Source organism: Podarcis bocagei (genome assembly GCF_964188305.1).
Source record: "Podarcis bocagei genome assembly, chromosome: Z".
Classification (NCBI taxonomy): Eukaryota; Metazoa; Chordata; class Lepidosauria; order Squamata; family Lacertidae; genus Podarcis; species Podarcis bocagei.
In genome coordinates, this window is record NC_138140.1 from 12,665,406 (window position 1) to 12,677,518 (window position 12,113).

A 12,113-nucleotide genomic window follows, 5' to 3' on the forward strand; every position below is an offset into this window, starting at 1 on the left:
ACATCAGCAATTCAGCAGCCCCAGCACTGTCTTCGTCATCTTTCCATAGAAAAGATTAACGATGATAAAGCAGCGAAGGCCCAATTTTCAACTTGAGCCTTCCAACATTAGAATGATATAAATAAGAATCATAAATCCGTTGTTCCCGGTTACAGTATTCCCTTGGCATCCTGGATAGAGCAAGGGATGGGTTCCTGGCTTTTGCAGGGGAGGGTGCAGGGGCGGCGGGGCTGGAGAGAAAGAGATTCACTGTCTGTTGATGACATGTTAATTCATGCAACTTCTTTGTCGGCAGGAAACGAAGGAATGCACTTTCTGCACTTTCAAACATTAATCACTTGCCGCTCCTTTCCTTGTCTTCTGCTCCCCCTTGTCAGAATTTGTATAATGCAAGCTCCTTGGAGGCAGTGACCTAGCATTTTAATTTATTCATATATTTTGCGATGTAGAATTTCTGTGAAGCACACTGTGCTTATGGAAACTGTTAATGATAAATTTATTTCTTTAACTAGAGACTAGAGTGAGGGTCCTGCCACAGTAAATAAAACTGCTTGGTTAAGCTAAAACAGATGAGGGACCCTTGGGCTTCCAGATGTTGTTGAACTACATCTCCCATCAACCCTACCAAGCATGGCCAAATGGTCAGGGATTGTCAGGGAACTGCCATCAGAGCATCAGGTGGTGGAGGGACTCAGGCAGGATGAAAGAGACTCAACTGCTGAAGCAGGGACCAGCAGGGGGAGGAGTGATTCTCTGAGGGAATGTGAGCAGGAGGGAGGGCTCAGGGACGCTTCCAGCGAAAATAGTGGGGAGGTATCTGAGTCTCACATAGGGAGACCCATACCTCGCAGGAAACTGTCACGCCGTGAGTCCAGGAGACGCGTTTCCGTTAAGGAACTTCTTTGCTGGAAACGCTTCCGCAGGCAGCCGCTGTCGGACTCTACTAGTGACTAGAGCAGACATGTCTGAGGAGCTCCGTCACACACAGAGGTTTGTGGGGGCACACAAACTCTGAGGGAGCACGTTTTCACGCACAAGCAGCTAATCAAACCCTCACAGCAGTCCGACAGTCTTTGTACGCTGCCTGTGCAAGAGAAGGCATCATGAGCGAACCAACCGGAACCGGAGGAGCAGGGGCTGGAGCTGGTCCAAGCTTGGAAGATAGATACCGAGCGTTGGAGGTTCAACTGGCCCTGCAGACGGCGAGGCTGGAGGAGAGAAGGGCTCAGGATGCAGACAAGAAGGGGAGAGCCACTCAATTCCCCAGAAAGGTACCAGGATTGGTGCAGAAATTTGGGGGGGACCCCAAGGACTACCATGCTTTTAGGACAGAGATGCAATATGCCCTTAATGTGCAGTTCGATGAGTTCCCTGATGAGGAATCACGAGTTGCTTTTGTAATTGGGCATCTTGAGAAAGGGGCTAGAGACTGGGTTCGACCCCTAATGGCAACGCACAATGACATACTAAAGGACACAATGAAGTTCTTTCGTGCAATGGATATCATGTTTTCCAGCGATATTGAGGAAGGGGTGGTGCGCAGACAGCTAATGGCTTGTAAGCAGGGGAGTCGATCTGTCCGTGAATATTGGACTGAGTTTACCATGCTGATTCACAGACTGAGTTGGGATTTATCGGCGGCACCCGTTCAAATGCTATTTGAAGAAGGTCTTTCTTCGGGGGTGAAAGACGAGCTGGCACGGAGCCCCAGGGCGGAGTCTATGGATCAGCTGACCAAATCTGCGCTGACCATAGGAGCGCGGCAGGAGGCAAGAGCCTTGGAGAGGCGGGAAGGGAGAGGGGAACGTTGGAAGGAGTTCCGCATTCCAGACATTCCTGAGCCAGCTTTCCCGCCGGCAGAGCCGATGGAAATCGGAACAGCGCGCGCGCGCGCATTTTCAAAAACCAGCGAGGGAGCTAAGAAGGAGGGAAAGGGCCCCCGGAAATGCTATCTCTGCCAACAGCCAGGCCACTTTGCCAGAGTCTGCCCCCAGAGGAAGGAATGGCAAGGGATGGTGGGAGCTGTTGAGGGGGGAGAAGAAGGGGGAGAGGAGCAGGTAAAAGCCAACGCCTGGTTGCCACAATTGGGGCACTGCAGCCAGGCCAAAGAGCAGTGAAAGTGCCCGTGCCAGAAGCTCCTCGACCTGCTCTAGTGATTGAAGTGTCGCTAGAGCTGCAGAATGGGCACCCCCTAAAAATAAAGGCGCTATTGGACTCAGGCAGCTCCTGCAATTTTATGAGCAAGGAGTTTGCTGCTGAACACCAGATACAGACCATCCCTTTAAGCAACCCCCTGCAGGTGACCACGATTGATGGCAGGGAGTTGTTGGGAGGAGGAGTCCGCTTGCAGACTGTCCCAATGATAATGAGGGTGGCTAGGCACACAGAACTGATAGCGTTTAATGTGGCCACCCTGGGAGGCGCTCCCATTATTTTGGGAATGAGCTGGCTAGCTCTACATGATCCGCTGGTTGGCTGGCATCAAAGAGTGGTGTCCTTTGGTTCAGCACATTGCCTAGAACACTGCAAAGGGGAGAAGGGTTCAGTAGGGGTCCAAGCCACCCTAGCAGGGACTGAAGTAATGGGGAAGGTGAAGGTACCACCACAGTATGCAGATCTCAGCGACGTGTTCAGTGAGAAGGAAGCTGACCAACTACCACCTCATAGACCCTTTGATTGTCAGATCAATTTACTCCCTGGAGCACAGCTTCCCGTGGGCAAGGTGTATGCCATGTCAGACAGGGAAATGCAGGAGTTGCGAGGGTTCATTGACAAGAACCTGAAGAGAGGCTTCATCAGAGAGTCCAAAGCAGCAGGGGGGAGCCCAGTGTTCTTTGTGGACAAAAAAAATGCGGACAAGCCGAGACTTGTATGTGATTTTAGGCGGCTGAATGCAGTGACTGAACCGGTGGCGTTCCCTATGCCCAGAATTGATGATATTTTGAACATGGTGAGGAAGGGAAAGATTTTCACAAAGCTGGATCTAAGGGGGGCGTACAACCTGATACGCATAAGGAAAGGGGATGAATGGAAAACCACCATGTTTACCCCTTTGGGGGCGTTTGAATACCTCGTTATGCCATTTGGATTACAAGCAGGCTCCGCGTGTTTTCAATCTTTTATGAACCACGTGCTGGGCCCTTTGCTCTACAAGAATTGCGTTGCCTTTCTAGATGATGTGTTGGTGTATTCTGAGAATGAGGAGCAACATGTGAGAGACGTCAGAGAAGTGTTGAGCAGACTGCAAGCCAACAGGCTGTGGGTCAAACTGGAGAAGTGTCGGTTCCATACCAAGGAGGTGGAATTCCTGGGGTACCGCCTGTCAGACAAGGGATTGGCCATGGATCCCGGCAAGGTACAGGCAGTGCTGGAATGGAAAACACCCAAAACCAAGAAGGATGTGCAGAGGTTCCTAGGGTTTGGAAACTTTTATCGTAAGTTCATCCGCAACTTCGCCCATCTGACGGCGCCCATCACTGACTGTCTCAGCAGTAAGAAGAAGTTTGTATGGACGGCGGAGGCGGAGCGAGCGTTTGAGGAACTGAAAAGGGCCTTCGCCTCTGAAGAACAACTTCTGCATGTGGATTTACGAAAGAAGCTAAGGGTGGAAACAGACGCATCTGACAGAGCCATAGGGGCGGTGCTTCTTCTGCAGCCGGGGAAGGAGGAGTCGGAGTGGCGTCCGTGTGCCTTCTTCTCGCGGAAGCTGAACAAATCCGAGAGGAACTACACGGTGTACGACCGAGAACTGCTTGCTATTCATGAGGCGTTCCGGAGATGGAGGCATCTGCTGGTTGGTGCACAACATAAAGTGCAAGTGTGCACGGACCATAAAAATCTAGAGTACTGGAGAACGGCGCGAGTGCTCAACCAAAGGCAGTTGAGATGGGCCCAAGAGTTCTCCAAATTTAACTTTGAGATTTGTTATGTGCCAGGCCCAGAGAATGTTAGGGCGGACGCTCTCTCACGCAAACCTGAATATTTGGAGGGGGAGGGAGCACCCGAAGAAACCCATATCATTCCAGAGGACCGCTGGGTGTGTGGGGCGACTTTGGTGGGGCAAAGGGAATTGGTAGAGGGTACGGTGCAGGATGCATACGCCCAGGGGAAACTCAGGGATCTCAGAGGGGAGGAAGACAAACCCGGTGGTTTTGAGGAGAGAAATGGGGCATTGTATTATAAGGGAGCGTTATATATACCTGAAGGGGAATTGAGGGAGAAAGTACTCAAGCAGCTGCACGATAGCCCCACAGCAGGGCACTTTGGGCAACACAAAACCATGTGGCTGGTTACCAGGGAATTTTGGTGGCCCAAGGTCAGGGAAGATGTGCGGGAGTATGTGAGAGGGTGTGAACAATGCCAAAGAGCCAAGGGGGAGAGGCAGGCGCCGGCTGGTTTATTAGAACCACTGCCCACACCTGAGAGACCGTGGGAAGCAGTGGCAATAGATTTCATGACTGATCTGCCAAGGTCTAGAGGGAAAACAGCCATCATGGTTGTAGTAGACCTGTTAACTAAAATGGCCCACTTCATAGCCTGCTCACATGCGGTTACAGCAGAAGAAACCGCCAAATTGTTTGTAGAGAATGTGTTTAGGTTGCATGGCGCCCCCTTGAGGGTGGTTTCAGACCGAGGGAAACAATTTACTTCCAGGTTCTGGAGGAAGCTCATGAGCTTACTGCATGTAGAGGTTAATTTCTCGACGGCCCGTCATCCTGAAACCAACGGGCAGGCGGAAAGAGCAAATGGGGTTCTCCAACAATATTTGAGGTGTTATGTTAATGACAGGGAGAATGATTGGGTGGAGAAGCTGGCGTTGGCAGAATTTGCCTACAACAATGCAGAGAACGTGTCCACGGGGATGAGCCCCTTTTTGGCCAATCACGGGTGCCATCCCAGAGCCTTCCCAGGGGGGGAGGGGGAGAACTGGAGCGTTCCAGCTGCAGAACAGTTCGTGGAAGAAATGGAAGCGATCCATCGCCAGCTCCAACTCAACTTAAACAGGGCTAAGGAGGAATATAAGAGGCAAGCAGACAAAAACAGAAGGGAAGGTGAAAGCATCAGGGTGGGGGACCAGGTGTGGCTGTCTACCCAAGGGTTGCCATTCAAAGGAGGTTGTAAGAAATTAAGACCCAAAAGGCTGGGTCCATTTGAAGTCATACAGCAGGTCAATCCAGTGGCTTTCAGGCTCCGGTTACCGAACCACATGAAGCTGCACCCAGTTTTTCACAGGTCGTTGCTGTCACCGTATAGAGGAGACAGTGAGGGGAGGGTCACTAGGGGACCAGCAATGGAGGAGAAGGAACACAGCTACCATGTAGCAGAGATCCTCGATTCCAGGTGGAAGGGAGATCAAGTAGAGTATTTGGTAATGTGGGAAGGGGAACCGGAGTCGGAAAACACCTGGGTTAGGGCAGAGGATGTCAATGACGAGGTTTTAATAGAGACTTTTCATCAGAGGTTCCCACGTAAACCTCAGCCTGTAGCGAGGTTCCGAAGGGAATACTTTGCCACCACCGACGAGGAAGAGGAGTTGGAGGGGTTCCCAGATTCTGAAGAGGAGGAGGATTCAGCTGGCCAGGACGACGATCGATGGAGAGAATTGTTCGAGACGTCAGAAGATGAGGAAGATTCGTTTCGGGGTTTTAGCCCTTCACCTCCCAGGGGGGAGGAATTGGGAGGGGGTGAGGGGGGCCCTGGAGGGGAAGTGGATGTCAGGGAACTGCCATCAGAGCATCAGGTGGTGGAGGGACTCAGGCAGGATGAAAGAGACTCAACTGCTGAAGCAGGGACCAGCAGGGGGAGGAGTGATTCTCTGAGGGAATGTGAGCAGGAGGGAGGGCTCAGGGACGCTTCCAGCGAAAATAGTGGGGAGGTATCTGAGTCTCACATAGGGAGACCCATACCTCGCAGGAAACTGTCACGCCGTGAGTCCAGGAGACGCGTTTCCGTTAAGGAACTTCTTTGCTGGAAACGCTTCCGCAGGCAGCCGCTGTCGGACTCTACTAGTGACTAGAGCAGACATGTCTGAGGAGCTCCGTCACACACAGAGGTTTGTGGGGGCACACAAACTCTGAGGGAGCACGTTTTCACGCACAAGCAGCTAATCAAACCCTCACAGGGATGGTAGAAGTTGTTGTTCAGCAACATCTGGAGGGCCAAATATTTCTCATACCTGCTTCTGCTTGGACCTCAATCTGTCTGGACCTGCATACATGCTGCTGAGAGTAGTGCTGGGGTTATGACCCTGGGCGGGCAGGCTGCATTGATAACATCTGCTGACCCAGCTTAAAGTGCCCCAGCAGCACTATAAAGCCAGCCAGCCTTGGGGATGGGGCCACCCCCGAAGGGGCGAAACCAAAGGGGGTCATCCCTTTGGGGGTGGAGTGAGCACGTGGACCAGCCCCACTTGAGGTAAGATTATTGTTTTAATGAGGCTGGGCTTTAAACTTGGGTGTTTTAAATTCAGGGGTGGTGGTGTTTTACTTGAAAAAATATGCCTGGGAGGAGAGGACTGGGAAAACAGGAGTGGGAAGCAATTGCATTAGTTCATAGCAACGGGAGGTATGGTGTGGGAGGTGGGGCAGGCCAGGTAGGGGGCACACAGCACAGGCAGCTGGAGACTGTGCTGTGTGGCGGCTCCTCCTCTGACCTGAGGAATTGCAGTTGTCCTATCAGCCAGTTACCTACCTCTCTGGAATTATTCTGTGGAAGTGGCAAGTTGTATGTGGATATCCAAATCGTATACAGTGGTACCTTGGGTTAAGAACTTAATTCATTCTGGAGGTCCATTCTTAACCTGAAACTGTTCTTAACCTGAGGTACCACTTTAGCTAATGGGGCCTCCTGCTGCCGCCGCACAATTTTTGTTCTCATCCTGAAGGAAAGTTCTTAACATGAAGTACTATTTCTGGGTTAGTGGAGTCTATAACCTGAAGTGTCTATAACCTGAAGCGTCTGTAACTCGAGGTACCACTGTACATGGGAAGGCCTGTAGCACGGTGGTTGAGCACCTTCTTTGCATGCAAAAGGTCCCCAGATTCTATCCCCAGCATTTCCAAGTGGGGCTGAAAGGGAATTCTGTCTGAAACACTGGATAGCCATTGCTAGTCAGTGTAGGCATTTCTGAGCTAGATGGACCAATGGTCTGACTTGGTATAAGACAGCTTCCTATGTCTGTATGTTCCCGTATTCCTATTGCATAAAAGGAAAAGCAGAATAAATTATGTGAAACAAGTGAAATGACTCAGGTATGCATAATTCATGCACATTGCAGGGTCCATCTTTCACTGCAGAATTGGGATCGCAGAATCTAGGTTGCAGAATTATGGTCTTTTTCAAGCACAAGATAACCACGAGGCAACCATACATGTCAGTCACCCACCCTGAGCTGGAAAGCAACCTTTTCTATTTTGTCTAGTCACTCCTTGCCAAATCATGTCTATCTGTCGTCCCTCCCTCTCTCTATATGTATATTGAAATCTCTTCTCCTGACAGGGCCATATTGGCACCACTGCAACCAAAATCATTGATGTCTACCTCCCGCTGCACACAAACCAGGACAAACTGCAGCCCATGACTGTGGTGACCATCGCCAATGCCAAGGTGCATGACTTGATTGGGCTCATCTGCTGGCAGTACACGAGTGAAGGACGGGAACCCAAACTCAAGTAGGCCCTTTCTTTTTCTGCTTTCTTCTCCATCCCTTCCCCCTCATCCTTCTCTCTCTCTTTCTCTCCCCCCCCCCCAGCAGCCACTTTTGCATAATGAAATGGATTTCCACATCAATATTATTTTTTTTTACAGATAAATCTTGCTGGAACACCTCCACATTTATCAATATTTCCTTCCAAGCTATGCATACATCTATATCTATTTCTCTTTCAATTAAATTACTGGGTTCCATGTAATGACAAGCATATGAAGCCAGTGTTGTATAAATGAATCATCATTTTGAGATGCTCTCCCTTTTTGGGTGTCTTGTTTGTTTGTTTTTAAAAAAGATAAATCATATCTACTTCAGTGTCACCGACACTGCTTACATATTCATGTCCAATGGGCTTTTTAACCACTCTTTCACAACTGTGGGTCAAATAAAGCTGTGCTTCCCAAACTTCTAACATAACTGAGGAGCGCTGCTTCTTATTGTGCTTGAAAAGTTGCCCACAATCAAAAGACTTGGGAAGTGCACAAATGGGATAGGGAGGTTCCTCCCTCCAGAGATCGCTTCACAGATAAGCTAACTCAGAGTGAGGGCAAAAGTACAGAGGCTTTGTAGAACCTGGTCTCAGGATTGGCCTTTGGAGTTCGGCTGATTGTGACCAGACATCCTGGTACCACAGTCTAGGTGGTGCTCTTGAACCATAGCGCTCTGCTTCCTAGACTTGCAGCAGGAACAGAGCAGAGGTAGCACAGGAAGTGCCTAAGCCTGATTGCTTGGGAGTCCCAGTTCAAGATGTAAACACACCCCAGCCCTATACATATCTGCTTCCATCATTAGGCAGGATTGTTAGCTGCTCTGAGCCCAGCTTCAGCTGGGGAGGGCGGGATATAAATAAATTATTATTATTATTATACCATTGAAAGATATTTTTTAAATATTGTAAAAGTGACTTGATTGACTTGCTACAATGGAAGCAGCGGTGCCTGGCCCTGTATTAAAGGTTTCTCCCCCTTAACCTCTGTGTTTAGAGTGTTTCTTCTCCTCCAGGATTCAACCTTCTTCACAATCCTGAATTCCATTGCATAATAAAAGCCATCTTTTGTGAGCAGTTGATGAGTTCTGCAGTTGCTATTACTTTTTGACCCCAGTGTGGGGTTTTTTTGTACCACTGTCCTCTTGAACTTCATGTAAACTGTTACACAAAGTAATAGCAAGTCCTTCAAATGCCCCTGCAACAAAACCGTAATGTTTACAACAGGCCAACAGAGTGGGATTACTTCCTCGTTAGCCATCAGTTTATCCAACGTGCAGGTTACATTAACTTTAATGTGTCATTATTACTTGTTTGATATAATAAATACTTTAGCCATGACAGTGTGCGGATGGATCACCCGTAGTAAGCGCTCTTGGGTGAGCTGAGTTGCAACCCAAGGTATGCAGATTAATTGGGAAAATTGCAAATCAGGTAGTCGGTGAAATAATTCACTGTCGCATCCAATCAATAAACTTTGTAAATCAACTCATTTAATTCCACACACACAAAAATGATCTATATAGATCAAGCGACCAATTAAACAATTAGCATGCGCTTTGCTATTAATTAATTTAAGCATCAGTCAAGCAATTAAAACTTCCAAATTCACCCAGCTGAGTTTAGAATCCCTCCTGCCAGACGCCAAACATTTAGGCAGATCTTCCATGCCATGCTGGAATGAAACAGAATACTGGTAAAGTGGCGACAGAGAACCAGTGGATTGATCAGAAAAGAGTTTTTTAAAATAAAAAAAAGAATAATTAAAAAGTAATAGTAGGTTGTAGCCAATGCTAGTCCCACTCAGAGTAGACCACTGATAATAATAGACATGACTAACTTAAATCCATTTATTCCAGTGGGTCTACTCTGAGTAGTTGGAAACAACCTAGTTGTCTTGAGAGACAATGGAGTGTGCCTCTGGGGCTGAAGTCAAAGTGTTGGAGAATCACAGCTCTGCTGTGGCTGCAGAGACCAGTAACTCATAACTGCTGCCTCCTGCATTGTTTTTGCTTTGTTAGCAGCACTGAAGTGACCTCTCCAGGGTGCAAGCTTGGGCAGTGTGTATGAAGGTCCTAGGTTCCCGAGATAACAAGACCCCCCCCCTCCCAGCATCGCTGGCATGGTCAAAGGAAAGCAGAGCAATACATTTGGCACTAGCTGGAAGAAATTGCTGGAAGGAGGCGTATAAGACAGCATCCAACTGCCTTAGGGACTCCATTCTGTATTTATGTAGGGTTTATTTCTTTTCTTCTCCTGAAGATGTCCCGCAAGGCAGCGGGTAAGTCAACCCATTAGGTTTTTTTTATTTATATGCCTCTTAATACCAGTATAGGCTTCTAAGCTGCTTTATAAGTATAAAAACCAATGGCACAATTATTAAAATACACATACCTATAATTAAAATATGCAATAAAACAATCCTGTTAAAACAGTAAAGCAATTAGAACAGGAGACTCTGGTTGAAAGATCAAGGGAATGCCTGTGTAAACAAGGTGTGTCTTCAAAAGCCGGCAGGATGCCAGTGCAGATGGAGCCTCTAGTGTTTCAGCAGGGAATGCATTTAACAGTGCATACAGTTTGACATTATCTTAAGTTGGATCATTTCGGAAAATTTGAAGTATTGCCCATTTCCAATAAGCATATTTTCCATTTCCATTTTCCATTCTCTGACCCTTGCGGTATGAGTATTATTTTTTAATCATTTAAATCACATAATAATCCTGTGAAGTTCTTTATGTGAAGTACCTTGAACACCCTACATTGTATCAGTACTCCTTATGACAATCCTGTAGTGTAGGTCAGCATCATTACCACCTTAAATAGTGAATTTGTGGCAGAGGTGAAATTTGAACCAGGAAGTTCCTAATGCCACGAGAAGCAGTGATGCCATTAGTTCAGGGGTCTGTAAAAGGTGGAGAGGTCTATCCATGGCTATTAACCATAATGGCAAAATAATACATCCAAGCACTCTGTACACTTGAAAGTACCTTTGAGGGAAAAATTGCTGCGCATTACTGAGTGCAAACCAGCTGCCTTCTCCCTTACTAAACTTTTTTTTTTATAGTGGAAAGCAATATACAAATTTATTAAACCTCAACCTGAGACACTCTTCCTTTCATTTGCTGCAGTGAAAATGTCAGCGCTTACTGCCTCCACATTGCTGAAGATGATGGTGAGGTTGACACAGACTTCCCACCCTTGGATTGCAATGAGCCCATCCACAAGTTCGGCTTCAGCACACTGGCACTGGTAGAGAAATACTCCTCACCCGGCTTGGCAGCCAAGCAGTCCCTCTTCGTCCGTATGTGAGTTTGCACAACAGCTTCCCCCTTCCTTCTCTATCCCTCTTTCTTTATTTCCTTAACAATCTTGGTGCATGGGACACTTCCAGACAGTCACTGGTTTCAGGGGGGATTCAGTCCTACACTGACTGGCAAACTGAGATGGTGTTACTATGGTGGTTTGGCAGAACTCGCACAACAAGTTTGCTTTCCCAAAAGAGCTGACTTTTTTGCACTAAAGAATAGTGACGGCAAAAGCACTAGGAAGCATGGGATAACACTCTGATGCGGCAGCACCTAAGCTCCCCACAAACATATTGGGATAAATCCTCATTAAATAGTCAGTTGTCAACTAATCTCCCAGCAAACAGATCAGGATAAATACTCAATAGGTTGCTCAGGGGGAACAGCCATAGTCTTCCTCAAGACCACCAGGATGCTGCTTTCCATATTTCAGGGTTAATTTACTATTAACTTCTTTCCTACCCTCGGGGCAGCATACATTGTCAGAGGCACTGTATCACTATTGTAAGAGGCAGTATGCCTCTGAATATCAGTTGCTGGGAATCACAGGTAGGCAGAGTGCTCTTGTGAACTTCCCACACGTCCGTTTGGCCACTGTGAGAACAGAATGCTGGACTAGATAGGCCTGATCAGCAGCCTCATCTTAAGTTCTTGTGTACTCTCTTTCTCTACTTAGCAAAAATAATGCTCTAGTATTTTTGTTATTTTTTTTTAAAAAAGTCATGTAACCTGCTCATAAGTTCACACACCAGCTTCCATTTCAGAATCTGATTCTAAATGGGCTTGCTTTGAAGGACAAAAGCATGCCATGGCATCCGATTCAAAGACAACATTGATGGGGGTTTAAATCTCATAGGACTAATCATTTGCTCAAGTGCTGGAAAACCCAACAGCATGGATTTAAATGTATTCCAAATTCCATCCATATGCTCATCTCTTGTTCGCTGGCTCTTTTTGTCGTCATTGCATATATGCAGATTCCATGCATATGTGTGTGTTTGTATGCAGAATTGTACTTTCCATTTTGTTTCAGCTGCACACATTTTCACTGTCCTGAAGAGTTTCTGGCCCTAAGGACAGAACAAACGTCATCCGCATAACTCAGTGCTTG

At 47.6% G+C, this 12,113-nt stretch overlaps 1 protein-coding gene across 11 annotated transcripts in view; it reads left to right on the forward strand.

Annotated features, from left to right (window-relative positions):
- The window catches only part of MAPKAP1 (MAPK associated protein 1), a 189,661-nt gene that overhangs the window by 72,605 nt on the left and 104,943 nt on the right, over window positions 1-12,113 (forward strand). For all 11 annotated transcript variants that reach the window (XR_014004415.1, XM_081180299.1, XM_081180301.1 and 8 more), the window contains exons 5-6: window positions 7,498-7,670; window positions 10,826-11,002. Coding sequence is in view for 10 of the 11 variants with exons in the window: in XM_081180299.1 (XP_081036425.1) it covers window positions 7,498-7,670; window positions 10,826-11,002 (350 nt within the window). In the remaining variant the exon portion in view is untranslated. The remainder of the gene's footprint in view (window positions 1-7,497; window positions 7,671-10,825; window positions 11,003-12,113) is intronic.